This window comes from Balaenoptera borealis (genome assembly GCF_965194805.1).
Source record: "Balaenoptera borealis genome assembly, chromosome: 12".
Taxonomy (NCBI): domain Eukaryota; kingdom Metazoa; phylum Chordata; class Mammalia; order Artiodactyla; family Balaenopteridae; genus Balaenoptera; species Balaenoptera borealis.
Genome location: NC_138869.1, coordinates 8219139 through 8236790, shown reverse-complemented (window position 1 = coordinate 8236790; position 17652 = coordinate 8219139). Strand labels below are relative to the sequence as shown.

The 17652-nt window shown below is 48.3% G+C and overlaps 1 protein-coding gene across 3 annotated transcripts in view; it reads left to right on the top strand.

The window, feature by feature from the left end:
- RBSN (rabenosyn, RAB effector) overlaps positions 1-15907 on the top strand; it is a 28843-nt gene extending 12936 nt beyond the window's left edge. For all 3 annotated transcript variants that reach the window (XM_082345708.1, XM_082345707.1, XM_082345709.1), the window contains 8 exons: positions 742-787; positions 906-1067; positions 3364-3605; positions 5643-5713; positions 8373-8459; positions 9491-9593; positions 11276-11380; positions 12073-15907. In XM_082345708.1, the coding sequence (XP_082201834.1) occupies positions 742-787; positions 906-1067; positions 3364-3605; positions 5643-5713; positions 8373-8459; positions 9491-9593; positions 11276-11380; positions 12073-13221 (1965 nt within the window). In that variant the 3' untranslated portion in view covers positions 13222-15907. The remainder of the gene's footprint in view (positions 1-741; positions 788-905; positions 1068-3363; positions 3606-5642; positions 5714-8372; positions 8460-9490; positions 9594-11275; positions 11381-12072) is intronic.
- Positions 15908-17652: the final 1745 nt, after the last annotated feature.

Sequence of the window (17652 nt, the reverse complement as noted above, 5' to 3'; positions counted from 1 at the left end):
CTTTACTGAAGGTAGTGGCCCAAGTTGATGACTGGCCACATATCCGGCTTCCCTTTTACTTCCTATGAAGCCCACTTGGCTGCTGGACAGCCTTTCTGCCTTTAGATCCTTTCCTCGTTTGGGTGTCCCAGGGACAATCACGCAGTGAGGCATAGTGTGTGATACCATGGGATGGCAAACACAGAGGCTAGTAACCAGGCGTGAGAGGAGTACCCTGCCAGGGCCACTGTGCAGTGTGGGAGCCTCTCGTCCTGTGGTTGGTTGAAGAGTGTGTCTTCAATACCACGATTGCTGTTTACTTTAACCCTGGAAATGCTTGTTGTGTGTAAGCTGGGTGGTGTGGTGGGCATGGCAGCAACCACACGGGTTCAGTTCTTCATGTGTACTTCGTAGGGCAGAAATATGTGACCACTTCCATTGTCCAGGAGGACTGTGGCGAATCGGGGGGTTCCCATTGCTTTCAGTAGCCACCCCACCGTGTCCTTGCCTACCCCTGGTTATTGCTTAAGCGGGTAACTGACAATAAAGAGATTGGAATGGGTCATGCGAAGGGAGGTACCTTCTGGATGCAAAGCTAATACTCTGTCCCCCATAAAGTTGTTTTTGTGACATTTTGGGGTTGGAGACGACAGATAAGACTTGAGCAATGCTGGTGTGCTCATTCCCACTTGATGCCTCTGCCTGTAGAAAGTGTATACACCACCAGATTAATTCTTTCTGGCACTTTTTTCTCCTTGTCAGCTCACTGCATTTGACAGAACAAATACTGAGTCTGCGAAGATCCGAGGTAACTCTAGAACTTTGCTCACATTCCTTCTATTCTTTATCTTTCTTCTTGACCAGATCTCCTTTTTAAAATGGCCTACATTTATGTTTGTTTGGTTTTTGTTTTGTTCTTCCCAAAGCAATAGAAAAGTCCGTGGTGCCTTGGGTCAACGACCAGGATGTCCCCTTCTGTCCAGACTGTGGGAATAAGTTCAGCATCCGCAACCGCCGCCACCACTGCCGCCTCTGTGGGTCTATTATGTGCAAGAAGTGTATGGAGCTCATCAGCCTTCCCTTGGCAAGTAGGTGATGGGGAGGCAGGCCCTGGACCCTGATCTCCTTCTGAGACTAACTTGTTTACTAATTACCACTGGGTGATTTGGGGGACTTTTTTTTTAAATTAATGGCCCATGGGATCTTCATTCATTTACTTGTTTATTCCTTGAAGCCCATTACAGCCTACGCCCTGTGTTAGGGACCCGTGATTCAGTGGTCTGTAACAGAGGTTGGCAGACTTTTCCCATAAAAGATCAGGTAGTAAATATTTCAGGCTTTGTGGGCCACATACGGTCTCTGTCACATTTCTTCTTCTGTTTTAAACAACCTTTTTGAAGTGTAAAAACCATATGTAGCTTGAGGGCCATACAAAAACAGCCTGGACTTGGCTTGCAGGTTGTTGTTTGCCCACGTCTGGTCTATAAGCGTCATCCATTCCTTCAGGGAGTCCAGCATCCAACAGGGGAGACACACTCACAAACAAGTGCTTTATAAAGAGACAGGTATGATGAGAGAACTTGTGTCAGGCATGTGGGAGAGTTGACGGAATCTTTTTTTTAAATAAATTTATTTATTTATTTATTTATTTATTTTGGGCTGTGTTGGGTCTTCATTGGTGCTAGCGGGCTTTCTCCATTTGCGGCGAGCGGGGGCTACTCTTCGTTGTGGTGCACAGGCTTTTCATTGTGGTGGCTTCTCTTGTTAGGGAACATGGGCTCTAGGCGCGTGGGCTTCAGTAGTTGTGGTGAGCGGGCTCAGTAGTTGTGGTGAGCGGGCTCTAGAGCACAGGCTCAGTAGTGGTGGCGCACGGGCTTAGTTGCTCCACGGCATGTGGGATCTTCCCGGACCAGGACTCGAACCCGTATCCCCTGCATTGGCAGGTGGATTCTTAACCACTGCGCCACCAGGGAAGTCCCGAGTTGATGGAATCTTTGTCAGCTCTGCTTGAAGTGGCAGGTGAGGCTTTGAGAGGAGACTGTAGGAGATGGTCTTGAAAAATGAGCAGCGGGCTAGTCCTTTCCTTTGAGCAAAGAGTCACAGACAGCTCACTGTCATATAGAATAGGCTGTAATGTCGTAATATGAGAGCCACTGAGCGCTGCTGAGGCCGCTGCAGAGTCCGGAGAAGAGGGAGAGTGTGGGTGCTCAGGGTCGGGAGGTGACGTTTGAGAGGAGCCTTGAAACACAACTGGGACTGCAGAAAGGTGGGGCAGGCAGGCATCCTGGGGAGAGTGAAGAGCTGGTGCACAGGTGTGGGATGTGGAAAGGCCCGGGGAAGGTTAGTAGATGAGCAGGTACAGTAGTTGGGGGTGTGAAACACTGCTTGAGAATGTGGGAATGAGGCTGTAAAGGTTAGGTGGAACCCAGTGGTCCCAGTGGTCCAGAACTTTGAATCTCAGCTGGTTAAAGGTTGCTAAAGATGATCTCATGGGGTTTTGGCTAATTCTGGGACTTTTGGGGTGATTTTGCAACCCTGGAGAGTTCTGCTGACTCTGCATGTACTGTTGGCTGCAGGATGTCTGGATAACATGGGACAGAAGCAGATGCTTCCTCTGTCGAGCTCTGATGTCCAGCAGGCTCACGTTACCTTGATACTTCCCCTTTCTCCCTGAGGCGACTCCCTGTCTTACCTGAGACTTTATAAACTATGTTTTGGGGACACTCTTCACCGTCCTTCTTTTGGGCTAATTAACTGACATTTACTGGGCAGCTGCTATGAGGTGGCCCTGTTGGAAAAAATACAGGGGTGCAGCTATGAATAAGACAGTTTCTACCCTCAGAATCACAGATTCCTAGGGCAGCTCTGGGGTGTACATAGAGCTATCACTACAGGGAAAAGTGGGAAGTGCTCCACAAGGGGCGACGTGGTAGAAACTGATAGAAAGGCAGATTGTTTTTGCCTCAGGGAATTGGGGGGGGGTTTCCGGGAGGATGTGCCATTTGAGATGAGCTTTGGAAGGGATAGGAGTCTGGCGTTTGGGCGTGGGGGAAGGCCGTGGAGGATAGTCCAGGGAGAGCCTGGGTTGTGTCTGAGGCACGGGGCAGATGGAGCAGGGCAGTAGGTGGTAAGGCCAGGTTAGGGGTGGGCTTCTGAGCCTCGAAGACAGACTGTCCTAGGCTGCCTGGCTCTTTGCCGGCTGCGCTGGGCGTCCATCCCACCTCAGAGCCTGAGCCCGGGAAGGCAGAGGTGTGGGTGCTTCTCGCCTGTGGGCAGAGCCTGCTCTCGTGCCACGCCCACCGTTGGACTCCACTGCTGTCGTGGCTGGTGGGGTGATTGGAGGCTGCGGGCTCACTGCTGCCTGTCCTGTGTTGTGCTTTACAGACAAGCTCACCAGTGCCAGCAAGGACTCCCTGAGCACTCATACCAGCCCCAGCCAGTCACCCAACAGTGTCCACGGCTCCCGCCGGGCCAGTATCAGCAGCGTGAGCAGCGTGAGCTCTGTCCTGGACGAGAAGGATGACGACCGGATCCGCTGCTGTACACACTGCAAGGACACACTACTCAAGAGAGAGCAGCAGATCGACGAGAAGGAGCACACCCCTGACATCGTGAAGCTCTACGAGGTGATTCGTGTGTGGTCCTGAGTCTGATTAGAGAGATTTGGCTGTTGCTTATATACGTGCCTGCAGATTTTGGAGAATGCTTTGGGAAGTCATTCCTTTGAATCATTTTTAGTTTCTGCCAAAGGGCACTAGCTAGGGCCCTGGGTGAGTCGCAGAGTCACTGGGTATGTTGCAACAAGCTTGTTCCCTCTCCCTTCCATGCCCACTTGACAGCGGGGGGGGGGGGGGTTAGGGGCTTCCGTGGCCCAGGGGCAAGAAGAGGAAGGGTGGTTGCCATGCGGTGTGGACAAGTTCTGTGGGTGGGCAGGAGCTGGAGCTGGTGGTGAAGAGTGGGCTGGAAGAGACCTGCCACACTCACTTGGGAGTTTGAGAAACTGCCCAGAGGCTTAGAGCTTCCTCTTTTAAGTCTATTCAAATTCCTCAGCTCTCATTACCACCAGCAACCCTGGAATGCCTTCAGTAGGTGCTGCTTTAAAGGAGCAGAGTATGGTGCCAGCAGCTGGGATTTAGAGTCAGACTGGGTGTGAGCCTGGCTCGGCCTCCTAATGGCCAGGTGAGGCCTGCAAGATGAGAAGGATGAGCCAGGTGGGGGTTGGGCAGGGAGGTGGTAGGAAATGGGGAGGAGGAAACCAGCCCGGGCATCGGAAGCAGTTTGTGCAAAACTGAACAGTGGAGGGGTGTGTTCTTTTTTTTTTTTTTAATAGATTTTATTTATTTATTTATTTATTTTTGGCTGCGTTGGGCTTCATTGCTGCGTGTGGGCTTTCTCTAGTTGTGGCGAGCAGGGGCTACTCTTCATTGTGGTGCGCGGGCTTCTCATTGCGGTGGCTTCTCTTGTTGCGGAGCACGGGCTCTCGGTGCGCGGTCTTCAGTACTTGTGGCACGTGAGCTTCAGTAGTTGTAGCACGTGGGCTTCAGTAGTTGTGGCTCGCAGGCTCTAGAGCGCAGCGTCAGTAGTTGCGGCGCACGGGCTTAGTTGCTCCGCGGCATGTGGGATCTTCCTGGGCCAGGGCTCGAACCCGTGTCCCCTGCATTGGCAGGCGGATTCTTAACCACTGCGCCACCAGGGAAGCGCCAAGGAGGGATGTGTTTTTGTCTGATGATCACTGAATGGTCACTGGTAGCAGTTCTGCAGGTCAGAGTGGCTGTATTTCTGAAACCACCGTGAAAATACTCAGGATACTAGAAATGGTGTTAATTAAACCCTTGCTGAGCTGCAGATGTAGCCATTGGCCGTCCTTTATGTGGAGTTCACGATCTGATAACTCATTTTTGTAAATAGCTGCCGTGCTTTTGGCTTCCTTCTTTTTTGAAGTGCACCCTGGCAGTGCCTTGTGCTGGGATCTGGCGTCACCTGGCAGATAAAGGACATAGCAACTAATTTCTTTTCTCTACCTTGGTTAACTCAGATGACTTGTGTCCTGGAAGGCCTTGCTCCTCTCAGAAACATCCGGTCAAAAGTTCACCCTTGGGCTTCCCTGGTGGCGCAGTGGTTAAGAATCCGCCTGCCAATGCAGGGGACACGGGTTCGAGCCCTGGTCCGGGAAGATCCCACATGCCACGGAGCAAGTAAGCCCGTGCTCCACAACTACTGAGCCTGTGCTCTAGAGCCTGTGAGCCACAACTACTGAAGCCCATGCACCTAGAGCCTGTGCTCCTCAACAAGAGAAGCCACCGAAATGAGAAGCCCGCGCACCGCAACGAAGAGTAGCACCCGCTCGCCGCAACTAGAGAAAGCCCGCGCACAGCAACAAAGACCCAACGCAGCCAAAAATAAATAAATAAATGTATTAAAAAAAAAAAAAAAAGTTCACCCTTGCTTTCTTTCCTTCCTGCAAGGTTTTCTTATAGAGTAGGTCTAAATCAGGAAATTGATAACAAGAAACAAAACAAAACAGAACTAAAAACCACTCTCTGCACTTTTTGCATTTTATAAAACTGCACATTTTAAATACATCTCTGTTGATTCAGCATAACCTCTGGGTAGGCTTTTCTGTACCTTGAGAGCACAACTCATCTCTTCTTTTTTGTTCTTAGAAATTACGACTTTGCATGGAGAAAGTTGACCAAAAAGCTCCTGAATACATCAGGATGGCAGCATCATTAAAGTAAGCTATTCCTCTCTGTTTTACTAATTTAGTGGTGACTGTTTTCTGGCATTTTAGGTCAATTCTTTAGTAGGTGAAAATGAAATTCCTAACTCTGTCCAGGCTTTTCTTCTGCCACCGACTGCAGAGAATCTTCGTCATATCTGTATTTCTTTGGGGTGCATGTTACAGTCCTGTGTAGTCATGTTCAGTCATGTGACCCCAGCTTTTCTGATTGAGCGGGTTTAGGAAGGGCCTTGGATGATAAGCACCACTGCCAAGTGCAGCATCCGGAGGTGAGCAAGGGCACTGTGCCTCATGCTTGTGCTTGGGTCGATGCCACTTCAGGGTGACGTTGAGGTGTCAGGGCTGAGAGCAGACATTTCCTTTAGGTCAGGGGTTGGCAGACTTCGGCCCTCGGGCCTCATCTAGTGTGCCGTCTCTTCTTTTAAAATTAAGATTTAATTCACACACCATAAAATTCACCCTTTTAAAGTGTACAGTTCAGTGGTTTTGGTACAACCATCACATCACATTTAGTACGACATTCACAAAATTGTATGCCCGTCACCACTGTCTTAATTCTGAAACACTTTCATCATCCTAGTAAGAAACCCCATAGCCATTAGCAGTCACTGCTCCTTCTCCCTTTCTCTGGAAACCACTAGTCTGCTTTCTGTCTATGGATTTGCCTAGTTTGGATATTTCATTTAAATAGAATCATAGATATATGATCTTTTGTGTCTTGCTTTTTTCACAATGTAAAGTTTTCGAGATTCATCCCTGTTTTAGCATGGTTCAGTGCATCATTCCTTTTGTATGAAGGCACTGTGTGGGTAGACCACATTTTGTTTATCCATTAGTCCCATGGTGAACATTTGGGTTTTTCCACTTTTGGCTATTGGGAATAATGCTTCTATGAATATTCATGTATAGGTGTTTTGTGGACATATATTTTTATTTCTCTTGGGTATATACCTAGGAGTGGAGTTCTTGGGTCATATGGTAACTGTGTGTTTAACTTTTTGAGGAATTTCCAGACAGTTTTCCAAAATGACTGCACCATTTTACATTCCCATCAGCAGTGTATGAGACCTTCAATTTCTCCACATTCTTGCCCACACTTATTATTGCCACTTGTTTTTTATAAATAAAATGTTATTGGGACACAGCCATGCCCGTTTGTTTGATTACTGTAGCTGATTTTGCACTACAGCAGCAGAGTTGAATAGTTGCAACAGAGACTGTATGGGCCTCCGTAGCCGGGGGGAGCTGCCATTGCTGAGCATGCTTCCAGGTGTCTACCTCTTACACCTCCAAAGACCAGTTCTGCAGTGCTTTACATAAGTGCCTTTCAGTCTGTCACTCATTCACTCAGTGGGTATTTATCAAGCACGAGTTATGTGCCAAGTGCTGTTCTGGGTGCTGGGGCTGCAGCAATGGACTGTGAAGACGGCTTCATTATCATGGGAGTGCAGACCGTAACCAAGTGAACAAGTAACGCACATGATAATAATGCCAGGCATGATAGGTGCTCCGAGGAGAATACAGTTGGTTGATGTGACTGAGACCAGGGCAGTGATTTCAGATTTGGGCCAACCCTGTTATTTTCCACATGACTTGGCGTTATCAAGACAAAGTGCAAGTCTTCTTAGTTCTGATCTGATGTTCTTTTTGCAAACTGTGCAGTTAGAGATGATGAAACGACTTTACTGAATCTGCAGATTACAGCACACACCAAGATTTTTCCAGCTAGGGCTGCCTTATAGATGGAAAACAGGTAAACACAGCAGTTCTTTCTGCTTATTTAACTTAAATAGCTGCTGCCTCAGGAAGGGAGTTGAGTGGCCATTGCTGAGGCTGGATTAATAGCTTGGAGATCATTTGAAATGTTTCTCTTCACAGTAAACATTGTTTAAGCTTGTCCCATGTGCTAGTTACTAGGGGTATAAAAATGAAAAGCCATAATCACTGCACTTGGAGTTCAGCAGTCTGGTGGGAATGGCAGACTCATAAAGGAACAATTCTAAGACCACATGATAACTGTTGCTGTTCCTCTGAGACTGGGGTTAAGCCACCTCTGGCCTTCCCTGATGTCCCCTCCTTCATCCTGGGCAGAGTTACTCCCTCTCACCTCCTTTCTTGAGTTGGAGTCCAGGTGTTTTTCTCACACAGGGAGCAATTGTGCGTGAGAACAAGGAGCATGGGGCAACTGACACAGTGCCATGCGGGCCATGGCTTGGATTCCTTGGTCAGCTTTCCTATCATTCCTCCGCTCCGTGGGTAGTCTTTGAGTGAGAAAAGAAAGTTCCTTCTCCTCTTATGTGGTCTAACCAACTCATTTAGTAAACCACTTCATCCGTCTTACTAGATGCACTGAAATTGTTCAGGGAAAGTAGGCTGAAGTAGATTCAGTCACATTTATTTTGGCAATGAGCTTAGGAGCTGGTCCTCAAAGACCTCGGCACTAGTGTGTCCCTATGGTGTCTGCAAATTAAAAGCAGTTTCTAGTTGATTAGCACTTATATTTTGAAAAGGAATGAGCACTGCAATATATACAAGAGTCTGAAATGCCATTTGGAGAGAATTAACTGTCTACCCCTCTGTGAGTCCTTTCACACCACACTGTCCATTCAGTGCGATGACACTTAGATCAAACATCTCTGTGATTTCTCCCTAGTGCTGGAGAGACAACCTACAGTCTGGAACATGCCAATGACCTTAGAGTGGAAGTGCAGAAAGTGTATGAGCTAATAGACGCTTTAAGGTAAGGTCTGTTAGGTGATGTCTTACGTGCTGCCTTGAGTGGAGGAGGTGCTGTGTTAATGAGTGGTGGGCGGCCAGCAGACATGAGCTTACCCAGTCCTAGTGATAGTGGGAGTGTGTGAGGAGGAGGCTGAGGGAGTTGCCAGCTCTGGCGCTCAGTGCATCTCAGTAACTTTCGGTTAAGGATTTCTACTGTTCATTATTATTAAAGGAATAGGAGCTGATTGACACCAGCTGTGTGCCAGTCACTGACTACTTCCACACAGAGTAGCTCCTTTATCATACCACAGTTACCCTGTGTGGTAGAGATTAACATCCCCATTTTATAGGTGAGAGAATGCACCACAGCTAGAAGAAGTGCTGGAGCCCAGATGGAAACCCAGATTCTTTTCTTCAAGTTGGCTGCTGCCTTGTTTTTTTTGGCCGCGCTGTGCAGCTTGTGGGATCTTAGTTCCCCGACCAGGGATCGAACCCAGGCCCATGGCAGTGAAAGCGCCGAGTCTTAACCACTGGACCACCAGGGGAGTCCCAGTCGCTGCTTTTTAAATGTGGATTGGCTGTTGGGGTTACATCAGCCCTTTGCAGCATAGGAAGTACTGTGACTCAGAACAGAGATGCGGAACCCTTGTCCATCCGTACGTGCAGGACTAGCTACATGGTTTTAGGGTCTGTTGCAAAATGAAAATTCAGGTCCCTTGTTCAAAATTAAGGATTGTAAGACAGTGATAGCAGAATATGAAACCAAGCACAGGGCCCTTCTGCTGTGCTGGTCACTCCCCCACGACGCTGGCCCTGCACCAGTGGTCAGCGCCTCGATGGCTGAGTGTTTGTCGTTCACCCTATGCTTGTTTGGGGCCTTGGGTACAGCCAAAGGGTAAGAAATGGGCCTTGCCTGCAAGGACATTTCAGTGGAGTCTCTAACCCATTTCTCTACACATGTTGCTGGCATGCAAGCCTGGTGACTTGGGACTTTTCACCCATGTTTCTGAGGCTGGCAGTGCCTGTTACAGTGATGTGTTTGTTCCAATTCAGTAAGAAGATCTTAACCTTAGACTTGAAGCAGGACCCTCCGCCACATCCAAACACTTTACGGCTGCAGAGGATGATCAGATATTCAGCTACGCTTTTTGTGCAGGTAAAGCCATCCTGGGGTGGCAGAAACACCACACTCGCCTCCCCTGCTCTTCTACCACTCTGAAGACAGACTGGGCCAATGGCTTGTTTATTTTCTGTTTGTACATTTATTACTTTTTAAGATTATAAATGTGTCAGCCACATCTAGAGAAAAATCTGGATGTCAAAGAAAAGTAAATATTCCTTTTAGTCCTATGTCCTTAACACCATCCTGCCTCATTCTGATGTATTTTCTTTTTTATTCCATTTGCAGTGGTTATATAAAGTAGTTATATATGCTACTTATAGTAACTTATAGTTATATAAGTAGCATATTTGCAAGTTTAGGCCTTCTTATTGCTGAATTTTATATCATAAGCACTTTTTTTTTTGGCGGCACCACACGGCATGCAAGATTTCTAGTTCCCCGACCAGGGATCGAACCCATGCCCTCTGCAGTGGAAACACTGAGTCTTAACGACTGGAGTGCCAGGGAAGTCCCATAAGAACTTTTTTTTTTTTTTTTTTTTTTTTATTTTTGGCTGTGTTGGGTCTTCGTTTCTGTGCGAGGGCTTTCTCTAGTTGCGGCGAGCGGGGGCCACTCTTCATCGCGGTGCGCGGGCCTCTCCCTGTCGCGGCCTCTCTTGTTGCGGAGCACAGGCTCCAGACGCGCAGGCTCAGTAGTTGTGGCTCACGGGCCTAGTTGCTCCGCGGCATGTGGGATCTTCCCAGACCAGGGCTCGAACCCGTGTCCCCTGCATTGGCAGGCAGATTCTCAACCACTGCACCACCAGGGAAGCCCCCCATAAGAACTTTTTTATGCAGTCCTCAAACAGCTCTTGTTTGAATGACTACAGAATAGTGCTCTGTGTACACCATCCTTTAACTATTCCCCATTCACTGGGCATTTGATAGATTCCCATTTTTTGCTGTTGAGGATTGCCTGATGGACATACTTGCACATAGCATTTCCTCCTTGGGATAAGCTCCTACGGGACTCTTCCTGGGCCATTGGTTTGGAGGAAACAGGTGATTATTCAAGGGCACACTAGACCTAGGTGGTTGGATCTAAGTTGTTTCTACGTCAGAAAGCCCTTGTGAGAGTCACAGCCAATCCCCTGTGGGGCTCCTGACAGAGATCTAAGCGTCCTATTGGGTTAGTTTCCCAACATCATCATGCAGAGAATGAGGCCCTTCCTGCTTTCGATTAGTGGCTGTATTCCACAGTCGTTTGATGAGTGCCTGCTGAGTCCCAGGCAGTGTTCTAGGTGCTGGGTATCCTGCCATGAGTAAAGACAGACATTCGTGTTCTCATAAAGCTTGTATTCTAGAGAGGAGAATAGATAAGAAACAACTAAAAAATATAGCTTAAGAGGGTGGAGAGTGCTGTGGAGAAACGTAAAGAGCGTGGGGTTGGGGCTCGGATGGAGGCTTACGGATGTAGACAGGGAGGGCAGGAAAAGGCCCCACTGAGAGGGCAAATAACTGGGATGTCTGGTGTTGATCGTTTCATCAGGAAAAGACTGGCCCATTTGAAAGTTGGCTCTGGTCTGATTTCAGTGTTAGGTCCTTCCCTGCTCTGCTCATTAACATGACTGTCCGAGAGTGGGGTGGCTTAGCTTAAGTGGGCTCTCACTAGAGGGCTTCAGGTTCACTTTTTTCCTAAAAGGGTTTAAGTGTAAAATTGCCTGTGACCCCCTACAGGAAAAGTTGCTTGGTTTGATGTCACTGCCAACCAAAGAACAGTTTGAGGAACTGAAAAAGAAAAGGAAGCAGGAAGTGGAGAGGAAGAAGATCCTGGAGAGACGGGTGAGTGAAGCTCAGGGATGCTGGCATCTGGCTTCTTCCCTGCAGCTCCCTTGAGCTCAGAGGCCTCCTCAGGCTCCCAGGAGGTCCTGTGAGGTTGTCGTTAAGTCAGAACCTCTCATTCTCTTTAGTTTGTGTTCTCCTTCTGTTCTGTTTCTGGCCTCTCTCATCTTCAGAGGTCAGAGTAATTATTTTTCTCTCCAGGTCCTATTTTTCTTTCAGAGGTTCTACTGATTTTCTTCTGTCCAGAATACCATAGAGACTGGCAATCCTCCCCCTGGTACAGGCTGCAGAGGACCCAGACACCAGGGAGTTCTTTGTAGAACACTTTGGAATATGCAATATTAAACAGAATAATATGTGTATTTAAGATTGTGTGAGGTTCTAGTGTAGATGAGTGGTAATAGACCTCAGAGATTTAAGACAAGTGCATGGCCAGTGAATCTAAGGTTGAGAAAAAGCTTATCCCTTAACTTACTGTTATTTGTTATTTTAATTTTGAAAATCAGGGTTTGTCACTCCTTCCCTTCTGATAAAAAAGCCTGATTTGATTTTAGCAGTTGGATATCGTAGTCCTGAGGTGGAGAATTGGAGTCTCACTGACACAGGGATAGCGGGACCGCAGAGGGTGGCTGGCTGTGTGGCTGTTGGCCTGGTGACCGTGTTTCTTCTCTTTGGCTTTGGTGTCTCCCCAGGCTGCCCTGGAATCCCAGCGAAGGCTTGAGGAAAGGCGCAGTGACCTGGTGTCTCATGCGACCAACGGGGAGGTGGTGTCCCTTCGCGGGGGCCCTGCCCCGTTGAGAAAGGCTGAGGGCTGGCTTCCGCTCTCAGGAGGTCAGGGGCAGATCGAAGACTCGGACCCACTCCTCCAACAGATCCACAACATCACATCCTTTATCAGGCAGGCTAAGGCCGCGGGCCGGATGGATGAAGTGCGTACGCTGCAGGAGAACCTGCGCCAGCTGCAGGACGAGTATGACCAGCAGCAGACAGAGAAGGCCATTGAGCTGTCCCGGAGGCAGGCCGAGGAGGAGGACCTGCAGCGGGAACAGCTGCAGATGCTGAGGGAACGGGAGCGGGAACGAGAACGGGAGCAGTTCCAGGCGGCATCTCTGCACACGCGGACTCGGTCCCTGGACTTCCGAGAAATCAGGCCTTTTCAGCTGGAGCCAGGCAGAGAGCCCCGCAACCACCTTGCTCATGCCCTGGATCTGGGCTGTTCCCCAGCTCAGAGCAGTGCAGCACCCAAGACCCCTTCACCCAGCTCGGCTCTCGAGCCCATCAGAGTGTGGTCTGGGCCCCCAGCCCTTGACCAGGAATTCTTCCCCCAGAGCACCACGTCGCAGCACAATGAGGTGCCCTCCCTAAATCCCTTTGATGAGGAAGACCTCTCCAGCCCTGCAGCAGAGGGCACGGCCAGCCCTCCTGCTGCAGAGCCTTCCCTCGGCCCTCCAGCCTGTGTCCTCAAGGAGTACAATCCTTTTGAGGAAGAGGAGGAAGAGGAGGCAGTGGCAGGGAATCCCTTCACTAGCCCAGACAGCCCAGCCCCCAGTCCCTTTGACGAGGAAGATGGGCATCCCCATCAGAGATCCTCAGGCCCTCCTGTTCCTGGCAACCCCTTCGAGGAGGCGCCCTGTACTAACCCCTTCGAGGTGGACAGTGAGAGCGGGCAGGAGGGCGAGGAGCCCATAGAGGAGGAGCTCCTCCTCCAGCAGATCGACAACATCAAGGCGTACATCTTCGATGCCAAGCAGTGTGGCCGCCTGGACGAGGTGGAGGTGCTGACGGAGAACCTGAGGGAGCTGAAGCACACCCTGGCCAAACAGAAGGGGGGCGCCGACTGACTGTGGTGGGCAGGGCGCCTCTGGGGCCTGGCAGGAGCCAGGGGAGCAGGAGAGAGGGCTGGTGGGGTTGATGGAGAAGGAGGAAGGGTGAGATTTAAGCTGCACGCAGGTTAGGGGGGGAGGAATCTGCTGTTTTGTGCTGTGCACTTGGAACTTTTTCCATGATAGTTGAATAATAAAATGGGAACTAGAACAGGAAGAATCAGCATGCATTTGCTGTTTTTCCTGTTTTTTTTTTTTTTTTTTATAATTGGGTTTTCCCTTTAGAAGGGAATTTAAAACTTCACTGCCGAGATATAACTAAGCGCAGTTCTGTTGGGCCCTGGGCAGAAATGGCTACTGTGTACCTCTTGCATCCATTTGCTCCTGCCTAGTGTTTGGTCATTATGCAGTATTATAGGGCAGCCTTATATAGGGCCCTTCCTTTAGCCAAGACAGACAAGATAGAGTCCTGTAAATTTTACTCGGCTCTGGAGGAAGTCTGTCCCCATTAGGGTATTATGTTCCTTTTACCTGGGACTTCCACTGCCCTACTGGGCACATTCTGCCTGTGCAATGGAAGGGGGAGGTCTTGCTATGAAGGCAATAGTTTAGATCCAGGAAAGCCCAGCACCTCTTCTTAAGAGTGGGTAATGGGGGTGAGGTTTCACCAGGGTCTATTTCCCTCTTTGACTTCTTGTTTGTCTCTTTCAGGAAGTTAAACTCCCAGTGCGGGGGTATCACTGTGAGTCTGATCATGAGCTTTTTACAAAACAGGACTGGATAACTTTTTGGTTGATGGAGGTGGTGTAATTTGGGAGAAGAGTCTCTATCCAAGTGTGGCTCTGTGGAACTGAATGACTGCTGGGATAATTGTCTGTCCCCAGAGAAAGCTTCCTCAAGAGCTTTGGCAAAATAACTCTGAGCTGGGCTTTTTCAGACTTTTTCATAGTTTAGGAATTGGTGACCAGGAAGCTCTTGTGGAACATTGTCAGAAGAGTTAAAGCTCCCCTGAGTCAGAAGGTCAATTAAAATAACTTCCAAGGCTAGTTGATGAGCCTTCTTCCCTTTTGGTTCATCTTGTGCTGACCGTGGGCACTGGTGAGATATTTTTTTACCAATGTTTAGTATTAAGAAACTGAAATGGGGAATTCCCTGATGGTTCAGTGGTTAGGACTCGGCGCTTTCATGGCTGAAGGCACGGGTTCAATCCCTGATCAGGGAACTAAGATCCTGCACAGTGCGCCGCATGGCTGGGAAAAAAAAAAAAAAAGAAACTGAAATGTTTGAAAGAGGCACAACCCAGGATCATTTTGGTAGAATTGCAGTACTTGAACTCTTCACCAATTAAGGGCAAAAAGGGAAATTGTTAATTTAGCTCTGGTGCTTAGGTTTACAGGAACATAACCCTTAACTGACATCTGCCATCGTGATACCCAAGTGTGCTCAGCTCTGGGTAGAGTTCCTGCAATTATGCTTGTTAACTACTGAACAATAACTGACCACTAGTCACTTTATACCCCTTAACTAACTCTGGGTCATACTCTCAATGGTTAATGGTGTGAGAGTTGAAATTCACTTTGTTACATTCTGAGAAGACCTCTCAATCTTGGGAAGGTCTGAAAAACATTGTGGTGTAAAGGTAATCTGTTTTTGTATTGACACTATTCACATTTCTTTAGCACCTGCTGGATCTTTGGGCTGAATGAGGAGGTCCTGTACGGGGGCGTGGGAATGGGGAGTGGGTGGGTGGAGGGTGTGTGGAGGACCCCTCGAGTTTGGGTTCTCTTCACAAAGGAATGTGAGTGGGTTTGAGGTCAGCCAGTTACCAACCTTGCTGATGTCATGGTTTTGGGAAGTTGGCCGTCAGGCATATAAAATGTTGCCCGGTACAGGCGTTTTTTCTTCCTCAAGGTCATTACCCTTCATGCTGTTACTCTGGAGGGATTTATGGATGGCTGCATGCTCCTCCCTGCTCAGTCTGTCTTTTCTCTTTGACTGAAGAGAAGGAAGTTCCCTGCGCCGAAAAGCAGGTAGTTCCAAAAGCTAAATGCTGCTCTCCCTCATGATTACTTTTCTAATGAGAATATATCTCTTTTAGTTAGCTGGTGGTTTCAATTAAGACTAGTTTACCAAACATACCCTTTCCCTGAAATCAATTGCAGGTGGCAATCTATAAGTAACTAAGAGCATTGAGAGCCACTAATATAAGAAACATGTTTTTAAACGAAAAAAAAGAAAAAAAAATTTTTAACTGAATATACTAAATCAAACTAAAACCCTCTGATGTGATTGAATTCTTCCACGGCTGTATTTTTCCATTTAATTCTTCCATGGCTATATTCTCCTATAATCACAGACATGACCGAAGTTAGAATTCTCTATCCCTTGGAATTCACATGGGCACAAAGTTGGATTTACAGGGATGGGTTAACGTCAGGGAAAAGATGGCCTATGAATTGCAGCCACAACTTCAGGTTTTTACCTCGTGTGAATAGTTCCCCCGTCCTGCAGTCCTTCATCGCAAACAGCTCCATCTCATCGGAAAATGGGCAAGTCCTTGATACGGCGTTGGCAGATGTCCCTAGAAACAGATCATGTATGCAAGAGACTTTGGGGATTTAGGCACCAAATGAAGCTGGCTTTTCCCTTTTATGCCTTGTCTGTATTTTCCCTTGTCTAATACACTAAGGACACTTACTCATTATGCTTGCTGCTCAATGTGTCTTTTCTGTTCAGATACTAAAATGTACCTGAGTCATTCAAGAGCCACGTGGTAGGCTGGACGTTGGCATAGATGATGGGACTCAGGGTGAGAAGCTGGTCTCTTTACCAGGTCACACACTGTGGTAGTAGATTGTGCTGGTCATCTGACAGTGACAGACAGTTTGAAGGTCATTGATTTGCATGCACTACTCTGAGGCCTTGTATTGGAACCCTTTTAGAAAAAATAAAATAACATGTTAGTGGTTGGGGGTGTGTGTGGGTATGTGCACACATATTGCGAGTGAGAATTACCAGATAACATCTCTCCCCTCCTTTCTTAATAACTTCTGAGTATCAGAAGACAGCCCAGCTCCTGTGTTACCTGTGTGGTTAAGGCCTCCGGACAAAATCAAGGTCACTGGGCTCTTAACAGGGGATAAGTATGGGTTCAAGTTCTGTCCTTATCTTTAGTTATTCCTGCAGTGTTGATTAAATGACCTGTCTTAGACAGGTGTCGTGCAAAGCCCTTTGAGGTGGTTAATCAGGTGTTCAGCTGACAGATGAAGAAACTGGTTGAGAGAGATTAGCCTGGCTGGGGTCACAAAGGCAGTCAGTGGTGGAAGGAGGATTTAAAGCCCAGTCTGCCTGACTCACTTGCCCTAAGTAGCAAGGAGGGTTCCACGTGGGTCAGGTACAGTGGGAGTGCTCAAGCAAGGTTTGTGGCCCAAAGGTAGCGGAAGTGGGTAACGGGGAAAGAGATTGGAAGCTGCTGAGTGGATCTCTGATATTGCCATCCCTTGGACCTTTGAGACCTCCCAGGACTAAACCAGGAGGAGGTAATATTTAGTGCTCACTGTGAGTCAGACAGAATGCCAAGTATTATGTATGCATACCTCATTTAATCCTCCCAACAGCTCCAGTTTACGGATGAAAAAATGAGTGTGGTGAGGTTAAGCCTGCTCAGGCTTACACCGCTGGGATTCCAGCCCAGGTCTGTCTGCCTCCAAAACCCAAGCTGCCCTGGCCTGCTTCGTGTATGGACATTCAGGTTTCTCACATGGGGTAGGATATTTCATCCATAGGAAGCACCTCCTCTGAACTTTAAGGTCAAAAGCTCTTCTGACTAAAACTCTTCAGTAGCCTAGCATGGTTTTAAAAAATACTTCAGAAAGGACTTCTGGCTTCAGCTCAGGCATACAAAGAGTTTGGCAGTTGTCACTCCTGTCCTTACCACAAGGAAAAGCTGGGCAAACTGAAAGCCAATGACTTTGGATCCATCAGAGAACTGAGTTTGCAGGGCCTACTGCCACCTAGAAATGTGGAGGGGTGAATGCAGAGTCGCAGCCAAGATCTGCTTACCTGAAGCAGAAGCCACGGGATCCAGAGCTGCTAGGAATACTTGCTGAATTGCTGGAGGCTGAGTGTGGACTAGCATGGGAGGGAGAAACCCCTGGGGGTCAGCCTAAGGACACCCCACACTCTCACGGGTTTTACGGGTTTTACGTCCAGGAACCCCACCTGGTTTTCATAGCTAATTGCTTTGGCAGGGAAAGGGGGAAGAGTTACCTTTGTAAAATAAACTCAGAGCATTCTCCATAACAAAGGCCTGTTGGGGGGCTGGGAGGTTTACCAGAGTCTAACCCCACCTGGGGAAGGGCATTTCACACCAGTCCGCAATAGCCTTCCTGTCTCATCCAAGTGTGGGGAGGGTAAAATTGAAAACTCATGTTTTTCTATACATTCTAC